The sequence below is a fragment of the Dipodomys merriami genome, unplaced genomic scaffold (assembly GCF_024711535.1).
Source record: "Dipodomys merriami isolate MVZ:Mamm:240054 unplaced genomic scaffold, mDipMer1.0.p SCAF_21, whole genome shotgun sequence".
In the NCBI taxonomy this organism is placed as follows: domain Eukaryota; kingdom Metazoa; phylum Chordata; class Mammalia; order Rodentia; family Heteromyidae; genus Dipodomys; species Dipodomys merriami.
The window spans coordinates 31,437,176-31,454,435 of NW_027203493.1; the positions used below are offsets into that span (position 1 = coordinate 31,437,176).

Here is a 17,260-nt window from a genome sequence, read left to right on the forward strand (position 1 = left end):
GTGGCTCACACCTGTAATCCTAGCTACTCAGGAGGCTGAGATCTGAGGATCACAGTTCAAACCAGCTGAGACAGGAAAGTCCCTGAGACCTTTATCTCCAATAAACCACCACAAAACCAGAAGTGGTGCTGTGGCTCAGTGATAGAGTGCTAGTCTTGAGCTGAAGAGCTCAAGGACAGCATCCAAGCCCAGAGTTCAAGGCCCACAACTAACAACAAACAAACAAATAAGCAAACAAATAAATAAACAAATGGAATGAAGACTATACAGAGAGGAAACATGGAAAACAGGAAATATTTCAATCAACTCTATTTTATTCCCTTGTTAGGAATAATATGTTCTCTCTATATACTATACTTTTGATTCTTATTAAAATATTTTTATTATAAAGATACTCTACAAAGGGGTTACAGTTACATAAGTAAGGCACTGAGTACGTTTCCTGTTGAGCATTGTTACCCCTCCTTTGTTTTTCCCCTACTGTCACTTCCCTTGTTTCATCATTTTGTTATTTCCCTTCCCCTCCCCAAATTAGAAAAATGTATATACAAGATGCAGGGCACCAGAATCAAATACAGTGACAACAGGGTTATACCATGGAGGAAGAACATCAAAAGAAACAAAAAAAATCACTTAGTACATTAAAAACAACAGCAACAAAGAAAAAAATCTCTTGTGCCCATTATCTTCAGGTTCATTTTGCTTAGCATCATCTTATATGGTCGTATGTACATAGCTTTTGACATTTTCTGCTTGTCTGGTAAGATTATCCTAGACATATACTAGTTATTGCAAATGAGGGAAATCATGGGACCTATGTTTCTTTGGGCCTGGCTTATTTAATATAATTTTTTCCAAGTCTTTCCATTTCCTAACAAATGGGGTGGTGTCATTCTTTTTAATGGAGGCATAGAATTCATACATACATATACATATATATATATATGTGTGTGTATGTGTATATATATATATATATATATATATATATATATATATATATATATATATATATAGCATTTTCTTGATCCATTCATCTAACTGAGGAGAATCTGAGTTGGTTCCACATCTTAGCTATGATGAATAATGCTGTGATAAACATAGTTGTGTGGTTAGCTTTAGTATGGCCTTTTGTGATCATCTAGATAAATGCCCAAAGTGGGATTGCTGGGTCATAGGGGAGCTCTATGTGGAGTCTTTTGAGGAACTTCCATACTGCTTTCCAAAGTGGTTGAACAAGTTTACATTCCCACCAACAGTGCAGTAGGGTTCCGTTTTGGCCACATTCCCTCCAGTATCTGTTGTTTTTAGATTTCTTGATTATAGCCATTCTAACTGGGGTAAGGTGGAATCTCAATGTTGTCTTGATTTGCATTTCTTTTATGGCTAGAAAAGTTGAGCATTTCTTCATGTATCTATTGGCCATTCTTATTTCCTCTTCAGAGAGGTATCTCTTTAAGTCTTTTGCCCACTTATTAATGGGCAGTTGTTTCTTTGAGAATTTGTTTTGGGGGGATCTAATTTTTTGAGTTCTAAATATATTCTAGATTTGAGGCCCTTGTCCATTGTATAGCTAGTGAAGATCTTCTCCCAATCTGTGGGCTTTCTATCGATCTTGCTAGATATGTCCTTTGCCAGGCAGAAGCTCTGCAGTTTCATGCATTTGTACAACCTTGCTTTGATTTGTTGTATTTCTGGGTCTTCATTAAGAAAATTTTGGCCTATGCCAAGGAGCCCTAGAGTTTCTCCTATTCCTCCCTGTAATGTTTTCAGGGTGTCTGCTTTTACTTCTAGGTCTTTGACCCATTTGGAGTTGATTCTGGTGCAGAGTGATATATAAAGACCTAGCTTTAGTTTGCTACAGGTGATTAACCAATTTTGCCAGCACCATTTACTGAAGAGACTGTCTTTCTTCCATTCTATTTTTTTAGCTCCCTTTATTGAAGATTAGGTGGCTACAGGTCTGTGGGTTCATTTCTGAGTCTTCAGTTCTATTCCATTGGTACTTTTGGTCTTTAATAGCACTTGTATTTTTATGTACTTTGTTGGCTTTATCTAGATAGTCATGCTGTTATTTTTGATAATGAGATCTTATGAAATTATAAAAAAGGAACTATTTGGAATAAATAGCACATAAAACCAAAGATATAAGACACACAAAATTTCCCCTGTGTAAAACTAATTTATGCCAATAAGGAGAGAAAGAAGGGAGAGGAAGAGAAACAAAGGAAAGTAGGAGGGAGAGAGAAGGAGAGGTGGAGAGAGAAAGAGAGAATGAATGTCCTTGTTTATGGAAACTAGAAATGACTTAGTTTGTTGAATACACAATGTTTTTTGAGCCTAATTTAATTGATTCTCTGTTATTACAACAATTCTGTTTAACAGTGACTTTAATGCTCCAGAAATACTGTATTTCATTACTTTCATGCCATTTTTATAGAAATTAACTTTTAAAATAAATATGAAAAACCTATTTCTGAAATATTTTTTAAAAACTAAATATATGCAAAAGGATATATGAAAGCAAACTTCTAAGACAAATTATTAATATCAGTGTCAATAATTTGAATTTCAGCATGTCATATCCATTCTGAATTTCACATAGAATTATAAAAACATATATTTAAAAAGAAAAATGGTAAATATATACTCAATAATTGCTTAAACTTACATATTAGGATCTGATATACACAAGTGTATATATGTAACAAAAATTAATATAAAAAAGAAAAGGTACATATATACAATGAAATTTTACTCATTCACTGGAAAGAGTAATGTCATCTGTAGGAAAATGGAGAGACCTAGAAAAAAATCATGTTATGTAAGCCCGTCTCAGAGGGACAAACAGTGCATGTTTTCTCTCATATGTGGAAGTAAGATGTAAAATACAGCTACGTATGATAACATAACAGGGCTCTATATGTTTACATACAAACAAACTGATTAAAAGATGCTATATTTATGGGAGGAATCCAAAGTTGTGACTTCTCTGAGTAACTAATGTAGTTTACCAAAATGAATACCAAAAAGTGGAAAACATGCCTTTGGGGGAAGGATAAAAGTAGGTGAACAAGAATGAAGGGAAAAAGGGTAGGCCAATTTAATCATTATAGTCAATGTACATTATGTAAAAGTTGAACTATGTAACTTGAAGGTAGGGCAAGGAGGAAGAAAATGGGGGAGAATGATAGAAGGGTGACACTGATCAAGAAGCATTGTTCTAGAAGCATTGTTCTGATAACCCAATTTATGGAATTGTAATGTCTTTGTACAACTACTTAATAATAAAAAAAGATGGTAAGAATGATTAACAAAGAGAACATGTACAAATACCTCAATGAATTAAAAGAGAATATAATCATTTGTAAGAATTCAAAGAGGGTGCAAATAAGCAGCTGAATATAATAAGGAAGGTAATGCAAAATATGAAAATGGAATTTAATAAATATATAGAAATTCTAAGATATTTAAAAAATGAAATTGAAATTCTAGAAATTTATAAGTCAAATAACCTCTGTTGAAAACCTCCTCAGAAGACTGGATCAAATAGAATACAACCTTTAAGTCTTAAAAATAAGTTGCATTTGTTAGAAAAATCAGACAATGATTTTTTAAAGCAAAATGAATGAAACACATGGAATATGCAAAACTTTTCAATACCATTAAGAGATCAGATCTACGACTCATGGGTATAAAGAAGAGGTTTAAGCTATAGTTACTAGAAACATATTCAATAAATTAATTGCAGAAAGCTTCTCAAATTTTGAGAATGAGATAATTGTCCACGTACAGGAGGCTATGTGACTCCAAATAGAAGATACTGGAATAGAATCACTCAATTTCATAATATACTTAAAACAAAAGCTGCAAAAAAGAAACACCACATCATATATGAAGACAGATATAAAAAGCTGATTTTCTCAACATAAAGTTTAAAAGCTAGGAGGGCATGGAATGATCTATTTCATGCCCTAATTACTCTAAACAGTAAACCTAATCTTCAGAATTGAAAGAGAAATTTAAAAATTAAGATTAAAAACCTTTCATGATAAGCAAAAACTAAAACAATTCACAATGACTAAACCAATGCCAAGAAGATTCTTAAAGGAATTCTAAACATAGAAATGATAATGCAACCATGAAAATGACTGAATTATCGTGTGTGTGTGTGTGTGTGTGTGTGTGTGTGTGTGTGTGTGTGTGTGTGTGTGTCTGTGTCTGTGTGTCTGTGTGTCTGTCTTTGGTTGATGGGCATATTGGCTGATTCCTCAGACATGCTTCTCACTGTCCCCGTGAATCCCCTTTCTTTATCATTTATCTATTGGTTCAAAAGCATAGAGGACTCAAAGTGGCCAAATGCCTAGCTATCTCAGTTTCCCATTTTGCATAACCCTTTCCAAGGTCTGGGTTGAAAACTAAGTTCTCTATGCCAATCCATTAAAGGATACTCTTGGGTGGATGTATGCCAGAAGACACTGGCATAGTGGGAAGAGCTATTAGTAACACTCATCTTTTGGTCCTTCTCTTTCCGTTAAATTGTACATACATTAGGAAAGGAGTGTCAATGTATTAAGAATCTGTACCATAGGAGACTGAACTTATGCTTCCAGGAGTAGTTCAATATATAAAACTCCTCTCCTTGATGACTGCACCTATCAACTTAGTCAAACAGCACCAAGTTCATTATGGGCAGATCACATGATAAGCATAAAGTCACTGGCTAAATATTCAGTATCTACCAGAATAATAACCTAGCAGAATTTCTGTAGAAAGAATAGTTGTTTTAGGAAGATGGCTTGCATTTGTCTCAAAATAGATTTATAATCTGATTCTTGTTTGTTTTTTCTAAAGACTCCACAAAGTACCCAAATCTGTAAGAGAAAAAGCTCTTTTATATCTGTTGGAGGCCATATTAAAAAATTAGAAACTTAAAAACTTTAAACTGCCTTACATGCTTCCCATTTTCTAGACATCAATTCTATAGCCTTAGAGTCAATGGACTAGAGCAACAGTATTCAGATATAAATTTGTTTTCAGAATCCCAAGAGCTCTTTAAGTAGAGTTTCTAATGTATCAGTTGTCCCTGAACTTAGGAAAACTTGTCCCTCCATATATCTTACACCACTATATCCCTATTGGACATGGCTATGTCCAAGAGCAATGAACACTACCAAAATAACCAGGATGCATTATAATAAAAACACTAAAAATCAACAAAGGGAAAAGGAACAAGTTACATTCACATATTACATCATACAGTAAGACCAAAGGCTGATTTATGAACAGAAAATACAAATATGATGGAATTATATCTTTGTACATGCTGAAATATGAAAATGTTTTTCTAAGACAAAAGTGATTCTATCTATACACCAAAAAAATCAAAGAAAATGATATTCAATGAAAGGACAGAACCATTGAAAGGAACAAAGGACACTAGAAAGTAAATGGAGATGGTAGACCAAAAGGAACATGACATAAAGCAAATCCATTAAACTTAACTACTAAAATGTAAAATGGGGCCGAGTTAATTACATTTACAAAGATTACTATGGTATTATCACTTCTCAAGTACTGGCATCAATAAATTCTATTCTGATATATGTATATTATTGGAGTAGCCCCTCCACCCCTTTATATCCTCAAATACAAGAATTGTGTTATAATTAATTATAGTTACTAAAATAATTATATTTATAATTTGGACTATTATTTACTTTTGGAAGCAGATTTGATTGATCACAAAGTTTTTTAATAGTTATGTGAAACTTTTAAATATATTCTTTTTAGGTTGGTAATTCTATATATCTTATACATAATACACCCATGGAATGCACCAAAAACTGAAAAAAAATCAAAGAAATAATTATTGCAATGTTCAGAATAATGGCTACCTCTGCGAGGAGAGCAACAGGATGGGAAAGAGATGGGAAAGAGACAGCAACAAGGTAAACCCAGAACTACTAGACCTAAATCTAGCTTTTAAGTGGATTAATAGGTTTAAAATTTTTTTGTCAGTATTACATATCATAGTTTATGTAATTCTTTTATGTACCAGAGGTTAAAGAAAAATATTGAAGAGGCAATAAAATTAGACAGCTTGATTATATTTAATCAAATAATTAAAATAAGAACTTATAGGAAGACATACCTGTTTCATTTCCTGTTTCATGATTGTTATGGATCTGCTGTAAGCCTGGAATTGGCCGTGTTGTCAGATACCAAACTGCATGTAGGACATCTGTGGCATGTATACGATTATGATCTAAAGTCATTAAAATATTTTATTAAAATAATCATTATTTAAGCCTGACCTAAGACATTTATAAAGTATAATCACTTTCTGGTCATATCACATCCCCACAAATAAACATGTATGAGTTAGTATATGTTCCCACAATTGTGTTTTATCTTATCTATTTCTAATATATCTTGATATATTAAAAAGTTCTCTTGGAAAGGTATGGTGGTACATGCCTGTAATCCCAGTTACAGGGGTTCAAGGAATGGAAATAGCCTCAGGCAAAAGCAAGACTCTCTTTGATTTATTTTTCAGGTAATGTGCCCATATGAAAGGCAACTACAGAATATTCCAACACATACAGTAAGTTGTATCTTTGTCTAATATGAAATTTAAATTCACTAAAAGCCAAAGTTAAAAGTTATTCCGTGGGGGGCTGGGATGTAGCTCAGTGGCAAAGCGCTTGCCTAGCAAGTACGACTTCCTGGGTTTGATCCTCAGCACCAAAAAAAGAAAAGACAAAAAGAAAAAGAAAAGTTATTCCATAACTCAGAACATGTTTTAAAATACAAGTTCTATGGATAAATTTAAAATATTTTAAAATAGAAATATTGTTGAAATTCTTGACTTAATATTAGCAAATATTTAGAAAGATAAAGTACTCTGATGAATATTAGTATAGATGTATACTTTATAACAAGGCAAAAAGTATATAATAAGCATTGTTATGATTCACTTCACAAAAATAAGTTTATGTAAGGAGAAAGTCTTGGAGGGTATTTATCAAAATTTAACTCTAGATAATGGTAAGTGATACAGATTTTATATTTAAATCTTTACTTAAAAATTTCTCAAACATGTACTTTAAAAAAATGTTTAAGGGGAACCTCTCTGTACTGTATTTTTACAATTAGAAAACATTTTTAAAAAATGCTTAAGGGGACTGGGGTGTAGCTCAAGTGGTAGAGTGCTTGCCAAACAAGCACAAGGCCTTGAGTTAAAATTCCAGTAAAAAAATTTAAGGAACCATGTGAAGAGAAAAATGTATTATTGAGGAAAGATCTTGCATTATTTGAATTTATGTATAAGATAGGTTAATACTTACATGGAATGTCGCGATAGCCATTTTCTAATGCACGAAAATAGTTCATGAATTCTTGAGTGGGAATCTTAAATATTTCCAATAGACTAGTGTCTTGAAATAAGGTATACATAGCCTAAATGTAAATTAAATTAAGTTCACTTTAAAAATCAACAAATTTCCATCTACAGATGAATAAGATATTTTTTTATTTTCATTTAGGATGGTTAATCATGTATTTATCATTAAATTATTAAAAGCTTCTTTACAATTTATTTCTTCAAAAATAAAACTGAGCCAGACACTGGTGGCTCATACCTGTAATCCTAGCTCTCAGGAGGATGAGATCTGAGGACCACAGTTAAAAGCCAACAGGGAAGGAAAATCCATGTGACTCTTATCTCCAATTAACCACCAGAAAACCAGAAGGTGGAGCTGTGGCTCAAAGTGGTAGAGCACTAGCTTTGAGCAAAAAGAGCTCAGGGACAGCAACCAGGCCCTGAGATCAAGACTCATGACAAAAATAGGAAGAGAGAAAGAGAGAGAGAGAGAAAAAAAAAAAAAGATATAAATCTATGGGCCATGTAACCAAAAGAAACCAAACATATCATGTCTCAATTTTTTAAATTTCCCATTCTTCTCTTTAGTTCTTTACTCATAATTAAGTGGAAAATATTGTTAATCTTCCTATTTTAAAGTACTTTTGAAAGTCAGAAAATCACATTTGTCCCTAAAGAACCTAATGAGATGAACGTTGATGTCTGCAATATAATTTATCCTTAGGGTTTTGCATTTTGTAAATAAGGTATTTAAGGAATTAATTAGAGTCATATTTTGGTGAAGGTGAGACTAACACTGTTATATAGATGGATCAAGTAGACTCTGAGTCTAAGTTCTAGCATGAAATGAACCATTTGTCCTTATAGAGTGATAGGTGAAAAAAATAAAGCTTCAGTTACAGTAGTGGGAACTAAAATATTATTTATGTCCTTTTATACCTCAAGATTCAAAGGAAGGTAAGTCATTATTACTTCTCTGACTAAATTCCATTAATATAATCAAATAAAATACATATATATTTACATATAAAATATGCATACTACATGTAATATAATTGTCTTATATATTTGGGTTTTTTTGAAAAAATAAGTACTTCAATAAATAATGCAAATGCTAAATTAATATCTAAAGCACTATTATATTTAGGTTTTGCTTTTATAAACATTAGAGAAAAATTAATGTATAGAAAAATATAGTGATATTTGAAAACAAACCTGACTGAGAATCCTTCCTGATTTTTCCCCCATCTTTTCTGCAAGCTCAAAAATTTGAAAATTCCAATTACTCATCTTTTCTATTAATGAGTCATAATCTTCTACTAACATCAGGTCCAGTGAGGCATCTTGTTCAATCTGTACGTATATTAGGGGAAAAAAAACAAGATATTGTGAAATCCACATGTAAATGAGAACAGCTAAAATTGAATATTAAAGACTGAGAGTGTCAGAAGAAATGATTCACACCTGTAATCCCCAGGATAGAGACGTGAGAATCATTAGCCTGGGAAAAGATTAGCAAGATCTTATCTCAAAGCACAAGCCAGGTATGGTGATTTGGACCAATCTCAGGTATATAGGAGTTATAAAAAGGTTGGAGGAAGGGCTGGCAAGGTGGCTCAGTGGCAGAGCGCTTGCCTTGCATGCCTGAGGCCCTGGGTTCGATTCCTCAGTACCACATAAGCAAAAAGAAAAAAGCCGCAAGTGGCGCTGTGGCTCATGTGGTCGAGTGCTAGCCTTGAGCTGAAGAGCTGAGGGACAGCGCCCAGGCCCAGAGTTCAGGCCCCACAACCGGACCCCCCCCCCCAAAAAAAAAAAAAAAAGGTTGGAGGAAAATTAACTAAAAATGGAAAGGCCTAGGATCATGACCCAATTGGTAAACTGTTACAAGACCTTGAGTTCAAATCTTATCACTTCCAAAATTAAAAAGATCATTAGTGTTTTCTATTGTATTATATATCCTATATGTTATATACTTTTATCTGCATTTGCTCATTTTCATTGTAGAATGATATACAAATATAAACATTTCTTCTATCAGAAAATTAATTAACCTAAAGTCCATTGTTTTCACTTTAAAAGTTACAGCTATCAAGAGGTAAGAGTCTGGTGCTTGTGAGTCACATCTGTAATCCTAGCTACAAGAGGCTGAGCTCTGAAGATTCTGATTCAAAGCTAATTCAGACAAGGTAAGTCCATGAGACTCCTATCTCCAATTAACTGCCAAAAAGCTGGAACTGATGCTGTGGCTCAAGTGGTAGAGAATCAGCCTTGAGTGGAAAAACTAAGAGACAATGCCCAGGTTCTGAGTTCAAGCCACAGTGTCTGCATTAAAAAAAAAAAAAAAAAAAAAGGCCGGGGGGGGGGCGGGGAGAGATGCTCATTTCAGTATATTGACATTGATTACTAAGACAGACTCCCCAAATAATGGGTAAGATTGTTTCCTAAAAGCTCACATTTTGAACTTCAAGAAAAACACGGCTTTTCTAGGTATATTGTTCTCTTTGTGTTTTTAAATGATTAAACAACTTCTCTCTATATTTTAAAATATACATCAAAGAAATAGACTAACCTATATCTACTATAAAATTAAATAAATGTATTCATTTTAAAATAAATGCAGGGTTGGGAAGGTGGCTCAGTGGTAGAGCGCTTGCCTTGCATGCATGAGGCCCTGGGTTCAATTCCCCAGCACCACATAAGCAAAAAAAAAAGATGGAAGTGGTGCTGTGGCTCAAGTGGTAGAGTGCTAGCCTTGAGCTGAAGAGCTGAGGGACAGCACCCAGGCCCAGAGTTCAGGCCCCACGACCAGACCCAAAAAAAATAAAAAATAAAAAAATAAAATAAATGCAGCTTCTTGCTTTCTGATGATAAGTTTATTTATTTAACTATTATTAACTACATATATTATATATATTATATATAACTATTAACTATATATATATTAACTATTCTGTGTAGCCAAAGCACTATTTCAGTTATTGTAACTTCTCAATAAAAATAAGTAAATGAAAATATCATTACATTAATTAATTTCATTCTGAGTAAAACTATATTTTATACTTTAACATAATCATATTGAATTTATCTTTTACATTTGGTTGCTGTGCCTCTTCCATTAGGCGATTATCACCTTCCAAAAATAATTTTCTGCAATCTCTCTTCTCTGTTTCCTCTTCCTGCTGAATTTCCGTAAGGTTGAATGGTTCTTTCAAAAAAACACGGTTGTCTTCTGCACCTTTCAAAAAGCACATATAGCAATAAAGAAAAATATAGTTGCCATAAATGTACAGCTTTGCAAGAAAAATGGTTATTGCTTTAAAATACCCAGAGTGAACCATAATAGAATTCTGCTTAAAGTATACCATTGAGTTGTATCTAGTCAGAAATTCTGCACAAGTGCCTTGTGCTTAGGTAACTCAGATATTTCACATATTAAGTACATTATATATCTACTCAAGGATGAAAGAAAAGGATGGGTATTCTTTATACAAGTGGGAAATAGAAAAAGCCAATCCCTAGCAGCACAAACTTTCTTTCCAATTTGATATCAACATTCATAATTATAAGTGAATACAACTAGGCCATTGTAAATTTTAAAGCAAAATATCATGAATTTTGAGATATTTCTCCGACCATGTAATTAATAATATTCTTTCTCAACTCACATGGAAAAGTGGAGTACAAACCAAATAATACTCAGTGACATGTTTAAAAATAGTCCTATTTATTCTGTTTATATTACCTTAAACAGAAAATGTTTTCTAAACCCATAGAATAATAAACAAATTAAGTCCTTTAAGATCATTAATTTTTAGTTATAAACAATTATTCTATCAACAACAATATTTTTGTTTGACGATAAAACATGTTTCAGAATGACATAATTAACTATACTTTTCTATGACATGCATAATTACACTGTATGACAGCATGCTAACACTTTGGAGCTTAGGCTGTGTTTAGTACAAGTCTTACTATCTATCAAAACTAGCCAAAACCAAAGAATATTTATCTGCATATTTTTTAATCTTCAAAGTACTTTCATCATCAACTATTTATAATTTGTTCTTTTAAAATTATTCTTTCTTTTTTGTTGTAATTTGTTCTTAATAATTCTTCTATAAAATCATTATCTTCACTTTAAAGATGAATAAATGAGAATTAAGGATTTAGCTCAGCAGTTATGCTCTTGCCTAGACTATACAAGTTCTTTATTTAGGTTCCAGGCATTGCAAAAAACAAAACATAAAAACTTACAGATGGATAAATGGAAGTTAAACTTATTTATTCATACATTCAGAACAAATACCATAAGAAATTACTCTTAAACTCAAATGCACACTCAAATCTTACCTGATTTTCCACTGTAGTGGTCTGTACCATCCAATTCACATGTTGAAACATATTTTAGTATTTGATGTCCGCAGCTTATAGAATACAATAGATAAATATATTTATATTGTGAGGCTTAAAAGCTCCTAACCTAAATACGATTACAAAATCTGTTTAATTTTTAACTAAGACTCCAAATACAATACATCCTAATATTCCAATCTATGGTAAATATAAGTCTTTAGGTGGAGTCCAGTGCTGTGGCTCACCTCTGTAAAACTAGCTACCCAGGAGGTTGAGATCTGAGGGTGGCATTTCAAAGCCAGCCTGGGCAGGAAAATCTGTAGGACTCTCTTCTCCAACTAACCAAACAAAAAAGGCCAGAAGCAGAGCTGTGGCTCAGGGATAGTGCCCTGAGCACCAGGCTCAGGAATAGTGCTCAGGCCAGGCCCTCTTCAAACTCTAAAACTGATACCCTCCCCCCAAAAAATCTTTACATATTAGAAACTGTCTGTTCTTGAAGGAAATAAAATATTTTTGAAAGTCACCATTGGAACCTGAGGTAAAATACATATTCCTATCAAAACAGAAATGAGAATTAACATTGGATACTACAAACAGGCACTAATGTTATGCATGTTAAAATTACTATTATTCATAAGTAACTTCAATGGAGATACTTAATTAGAAAATTATCAGTAGCACTGAAATGGGAAAAAATTTATTTTGAATAAAAACTACTAAAGAGGATAGGATTAATTTATCATCTAGTTTTTGATAGAAGTAGAAAATTGATAACAGTCTTAATATAAAGTTAAGAAACTTACCTGTTACACAGATTGCTATCAGAATTTCTACAGTACTGATTAAAATCTGGTGTACTGGGTACATTACCCAGAGATCTATGTAAAACAACACTTGGCTTAGAAAGGAAATCAGCTGTATCAGGAAATTCAATGGGTGATCGATTAGTTAGAGAGCCAGAAGACACTGGACCATAGCTGGGAGAATTCATAGGACTCAAGCTGGGCAAAGCACCTTAAAAATTTAAAAGAAAGGAATATATGTTAACAAACATATATATATGTTTTCATTATATTTATGTTTATATAAAAAGCATTTTCCTTCTCCATAAAAAGCATTTGTAATTAAAAAGTTAAAATTTTGAAGGGGGGTCACAAGACATTCTAGGAATTTAGTAATTGTTATACCTGTCATCATCAGTCACTATTGAGTAAACAGCCTTTGACAGAATACTATATAAAAATAGCACATATTGAGAGTGTGACTTTAATTATATTGCGTAGGATAAATTTTCCTAATGCATATTCGTTTTAATTATATTTAAATAGTTGTACAAAGGAGTTGCCATTTAACAAACTAGTTTATGAATAAAACATATCTTGATCAATCTCACCCCATTCAACTAATCCATGTTCTTTACCTTTCACAATTTGTAAAAAGATACCACAGTGATTATCTACATGAACAGGGTCTCAGTTTTTACTGAATTTTTATTCCATAACATTATATTTTATTCTATTTTACTTATTTATATAACTTCCAATTTATTTAAGAACTAATGTTCTTAACAACAAAACATAAGTTGAGGATGTAATAAGGTTATCCACTAATACAATAGCATGTCCCTCTTTAAAATATCCTAAATATTTTCAGCTCATCCATCCATTTAACAAATATTTGGCAACCTAGTATATATATTGAAAATGTCTACGGCTTTACAATGTAGGGGAAAATACCATCCCTGAAACTCAAGAAACCTAGAATATAGCAGAAAAGCAAACTAGTATTAAATGCTAAAATAAAGCGTACTAAAAAACAAAACAAAAACAACAACAAAAACCCAAACACTAAAGATGTCGCTTCAATCCTGTTGGTTGGTGATTACCTTAACTAAAGCAATGTAGCCTTACCAGAGAAATATAGGAAGGTGGAAGACTTTAGTTGAAATAGAAATCCAAGTAAAATGTAATTCAGAGGAAAGAAATAACAATAAAGACCTACAATGTTAAAGGCATAAAACATATATAGATAGGTGTGATGCTATCACCTTGGCTAAGTTATGAGTGCCTGGTTATTCAATCAAGACACTAGATGTTGCTATTAATATTTCTTCTAGATACAATAAACATGTAAACTAGTAGACTGAATAAAGCAGGTTAAATTTCATAATGTAAAAACATAAATACAAATTGTATACTTTTAAAATATACAACCCAAATGCTGATTTACATATACTATACATGTGAAATAGTTATCACAATGAAATTAATTAGTGTATTCACTTATGTGTATTTGTGTTTGTTGAAGACAGTGAACAAAAGTTTGTACATCACTTTAAACTTTCAAGTTGTTTCATTAGACAGAGAACTGTAGGTAATAATTTTTCTCTTTCAATGTTTTAAAAATGATATTCTATTGGCTTTGGTTTCCATAGTTTCTGTTAAAAAGTCATTATCAACATTATTCTTGGAAAGTAATCTGAATTTTTCTGGTCACTTTTGAGACTTTTCTCTTTATCTTCATAATCCAGAGATTTGATTGCTTTGTCTGTGATTTTTTCCTCTGCATTTAGTTTGCTTAGAGTTCACAAAGCTTTATGAATCTGATGTTTTCTTTTTTTCATTTTGAAAAACTGTTCCTTCTGATTATCTTTCTCCTTTGTAACTTTTTCACATATACAGTAGAACTTTGGGAGCATGTCATATGTCTCTTACATATGACATATGTTAATCGCAAAATTTTCCCTCTTTTTTGTTTATGTTTTTTATTTATCTTAGTGTTCAATGTTGTTTGCTGTTGCATTCAATCTACTCCTAACCCAAAACAAGATTTTGATTTAATCAAACACTTTCTCACTTCTAGCTGCCCATTTTTTCTCTAGTCAAAATATCCACATTTTGCCCATTTCTTATTTTCTTTAAGAAATCATTGTTGTTTTAAAATACTGCCAAATCAGAACAAATGTCATAAATAAATTTCCTTTAGTGCTTGATCATCAATAATACATTACTATTTCTTCACATTTCATATTTTATATATGAAATATATATAAGTATATATGTATATATAATATGTATATAAAAGTATTTAGGGAGCCAGACACTTGTGGCTCACGCCTGTAATCCTAGCTATTCAGGAGGCTGGTATCTGAGGATTGCGGTTCAAAGCCAGTCCCGGCAGGAAAGTCCTTGAGACTCTTATCTCCAATAAACCGCTAGAAAACTTGAAGTGGTGCTGTGGCTCAAGGGGTAGAGCACTCGCCTTGAGCTGAAAAGTGCAGGGACAGCGCCCAAGCCCAGAGTTCAAGTCCTACGACTGACCAAAAAGAAAAAAAAAGTATTTAGGGGACCAAGCAAAGTTCACATCTATAATCCTAACTACTTGAAAGGCAGACATTAGGAAGACCAGTTCCAGACCAGGCAAAAAATTAGCAAGATCAATTTCAATGAAAACAATCTAGAAGCTGCAGTATATGCCTATCATCCCAGCTACATGAGAGGTCATAAGTAGAAGGATCTTCTGTTCAAGGTCAACCCAAACAAAATAGGTGTATGTCAAATACTAAACCACTTGCCTAGCAAACACAAGGCCCTGAGCTCAAACCTCAGAACTCCCACAAAAGATATATTGGTTATATGTTTCAGTCATTACCTGACTACGAATATCAATATTCTCTGTCATTACTGTTATATTTGGAAAATATCTTTCACCTAAGAAGTTTTAAAGCATTCTCTAATCTTAATTTATTATATTTTATAATCCAATTAGGAATGACTTGCTAGGATGTAGCCAATGTCTTTTGACATACTCCTGTTTTTGCTCCAGAATCACCACTTTACAAAAAAACAACAACAACAACAACAACAAAAAACCTTTCTTCAAGATTTTTCCCTTATTCTAGATTTACAAATATTTAAGCTAGTAATATAATTCTATATTTTCTCTTTGAAATCCTAATACCTACCAAAATGCCTCGTACACAGTAAATGTTCAAAATGTGTTTATTAAGTAAATTAATGGTCAAAGAGTAGCCAATCAAGATAGATTTAGTCATGTTAATTAAATATAATATGTAGTATTCAAACTTAGATATTTGCAAAAATTGTACTACCATAATCTTTGAAAGAAGTCTTTCTAAGGCAGGCAAGATGGTATGTATCTGTAGTACCAGTTAGCTACTCGAGAGGCTGATACAGAAAGATCCTTTAGATCCAGTATGGACAAATCATTAAAATCTTGTCTCTTAACAATATACATATAATTTAAAAAAGAATTTCTTACCAGCTCTTCTCAGACCTACATGGTGAGACAGTGATATAGAAGATGACCTTTGCTTTGGCACTGTCAAGAAACTCGAACTAAAAGGCCCATTCAGATAGCATCCTTGACTGAAAAGGAAAGGTAACAAGTTAAGAACTAAATTACAAAAAAAGTTTTATTTCCTTTTTTATCTTCATTTCAATTAGCAAATATCTGCTTCTTCATTCTAAAGTAATAATCAGCAAAGTTAATAAAGACTTTAGACTCTGAAGCAGTCCGTAACAGCTCTATTGTAACAGATGTTGACTCTGTCACAGTAGTACAAAAGCATTCATAACAATAACAAACAAATTGGTATAGCTGTGTTTCTATAAAAGGGCTAGGAGCATGCTTCAAGTGGTAAAGCACTTGCATAGCAAGTATATACCTTAAGTTCAAACTCTGGTACTAAACAAAAACAAAAACACAGCTTATGGACCAGAGGACCACAGGTTTCAGTTTTCTGGTTCCCTGGCCTAATGCAAGTTTCTATTAACACGTGGAAGTCATCTTTAAACACAGATTACTCATTCCATCTTCAGGGATTCTGATTCAGTGTCTAGGATAAGGCCAAAGAATTTCATATTCAATTAAGTTCTTATATAAGGCAAGTGTGGCTGATCAATGAGAAATGCCATAAGTGGTTTTTCATCATTTTCTTTTCCTGTTTCCTCACAAATATTGATTACCATTATACTTAATATAGAGTTGAGGGCTTTTATAAAGAAATTACATATAGACATATAATCATAGTACAATAGTATGATCAGTAAGACAATTTGCTATATGTTACAAAGTAAATGCATTAATAATTTGTACAAAAGTTTTGGACTCGAGGCATGTGTATATGAAACACACCATGAATATTACCTTCCTTTTTTGGATATTCATGGGCCTGTTTTATTTTACGAGGGCATTCTGTTATAGGTTCAAGGACAAATCTAGATTCCGTATCTAGTTTCATTCAACTTTTCTTTGCTTAGTTCTCAATTAGCCCTTCCCCACTTCCTTCTGTGTGTCCTATACTTTCATACTCCATTTCTCAAGGAAGATTATCTTACCTTGGAAAATAAGGGAAGAAGATTACCCTTAAGAGGTGGTACCATTTGCTTGCAGTACAATTAATTTTAAAATAAAATCAAACCTAATTTTCAAGTAAGTTCAACTGTAAACAAAATTATTAGAAAACTTAAAGGAAGTCTAAAACAGCCTCAGATGGCTATT

The 17,260-nt window shown here is 32.5% G+C and overlaps 1 protein-coding gene across 2 annotated transcripts in view; it reads right to left on the reverse strand.

Moving 5' to 3' along the window:
• Pde3b (phosphodiesterase 3B) overlaps nucleotides 1-17,260 on the reverse strand; it is a 120,703-nt gene that overhangs the window by 14,050 nt on the left and 89,393 nt on the right. Inside the window, exons 5-11 of one of the 2 annotated variants that reach the window (XM_070032844.1) lie at nucleotides 16,019-16,125; nucleotides 12,541-12,751; nucleotides 11,735-11,808; nucleotides 10,474-10,610; nucleotides 8,597-8,734; nucleotides 7,347-7,458; nucleotides 6,152-6,265 (exon numbers count right to left, since the gene is read on the reverse strand). In XM_070032844.1, coding sequence (XP_069888945.1) covers nucleotides 6,152-6,265; nucleotides 7,347-7,458; nucleotides 8,597-8,734; nucleotides 10,474-10,610; nucleotides 11,735-11,808; nucleotides 12,541-12,751; nucleotides 16,019-16,125 — 893 coding nt within the window. Of the gene's footprint in view, nucleotides 1-6,151; nucleotides 6,266-7,346; nucleotides 7,459-8,596; nucleotides 8,735-10,473; nucleotides 10,617-11,734; nucleotides 11,809-12,540; nucleotides 12,752-16,018; nucleotides 16,126-17,260 lie in introns of both variants that reach the window. The other variant, XM_070032843.1, reaches the window with a different exon arrangement.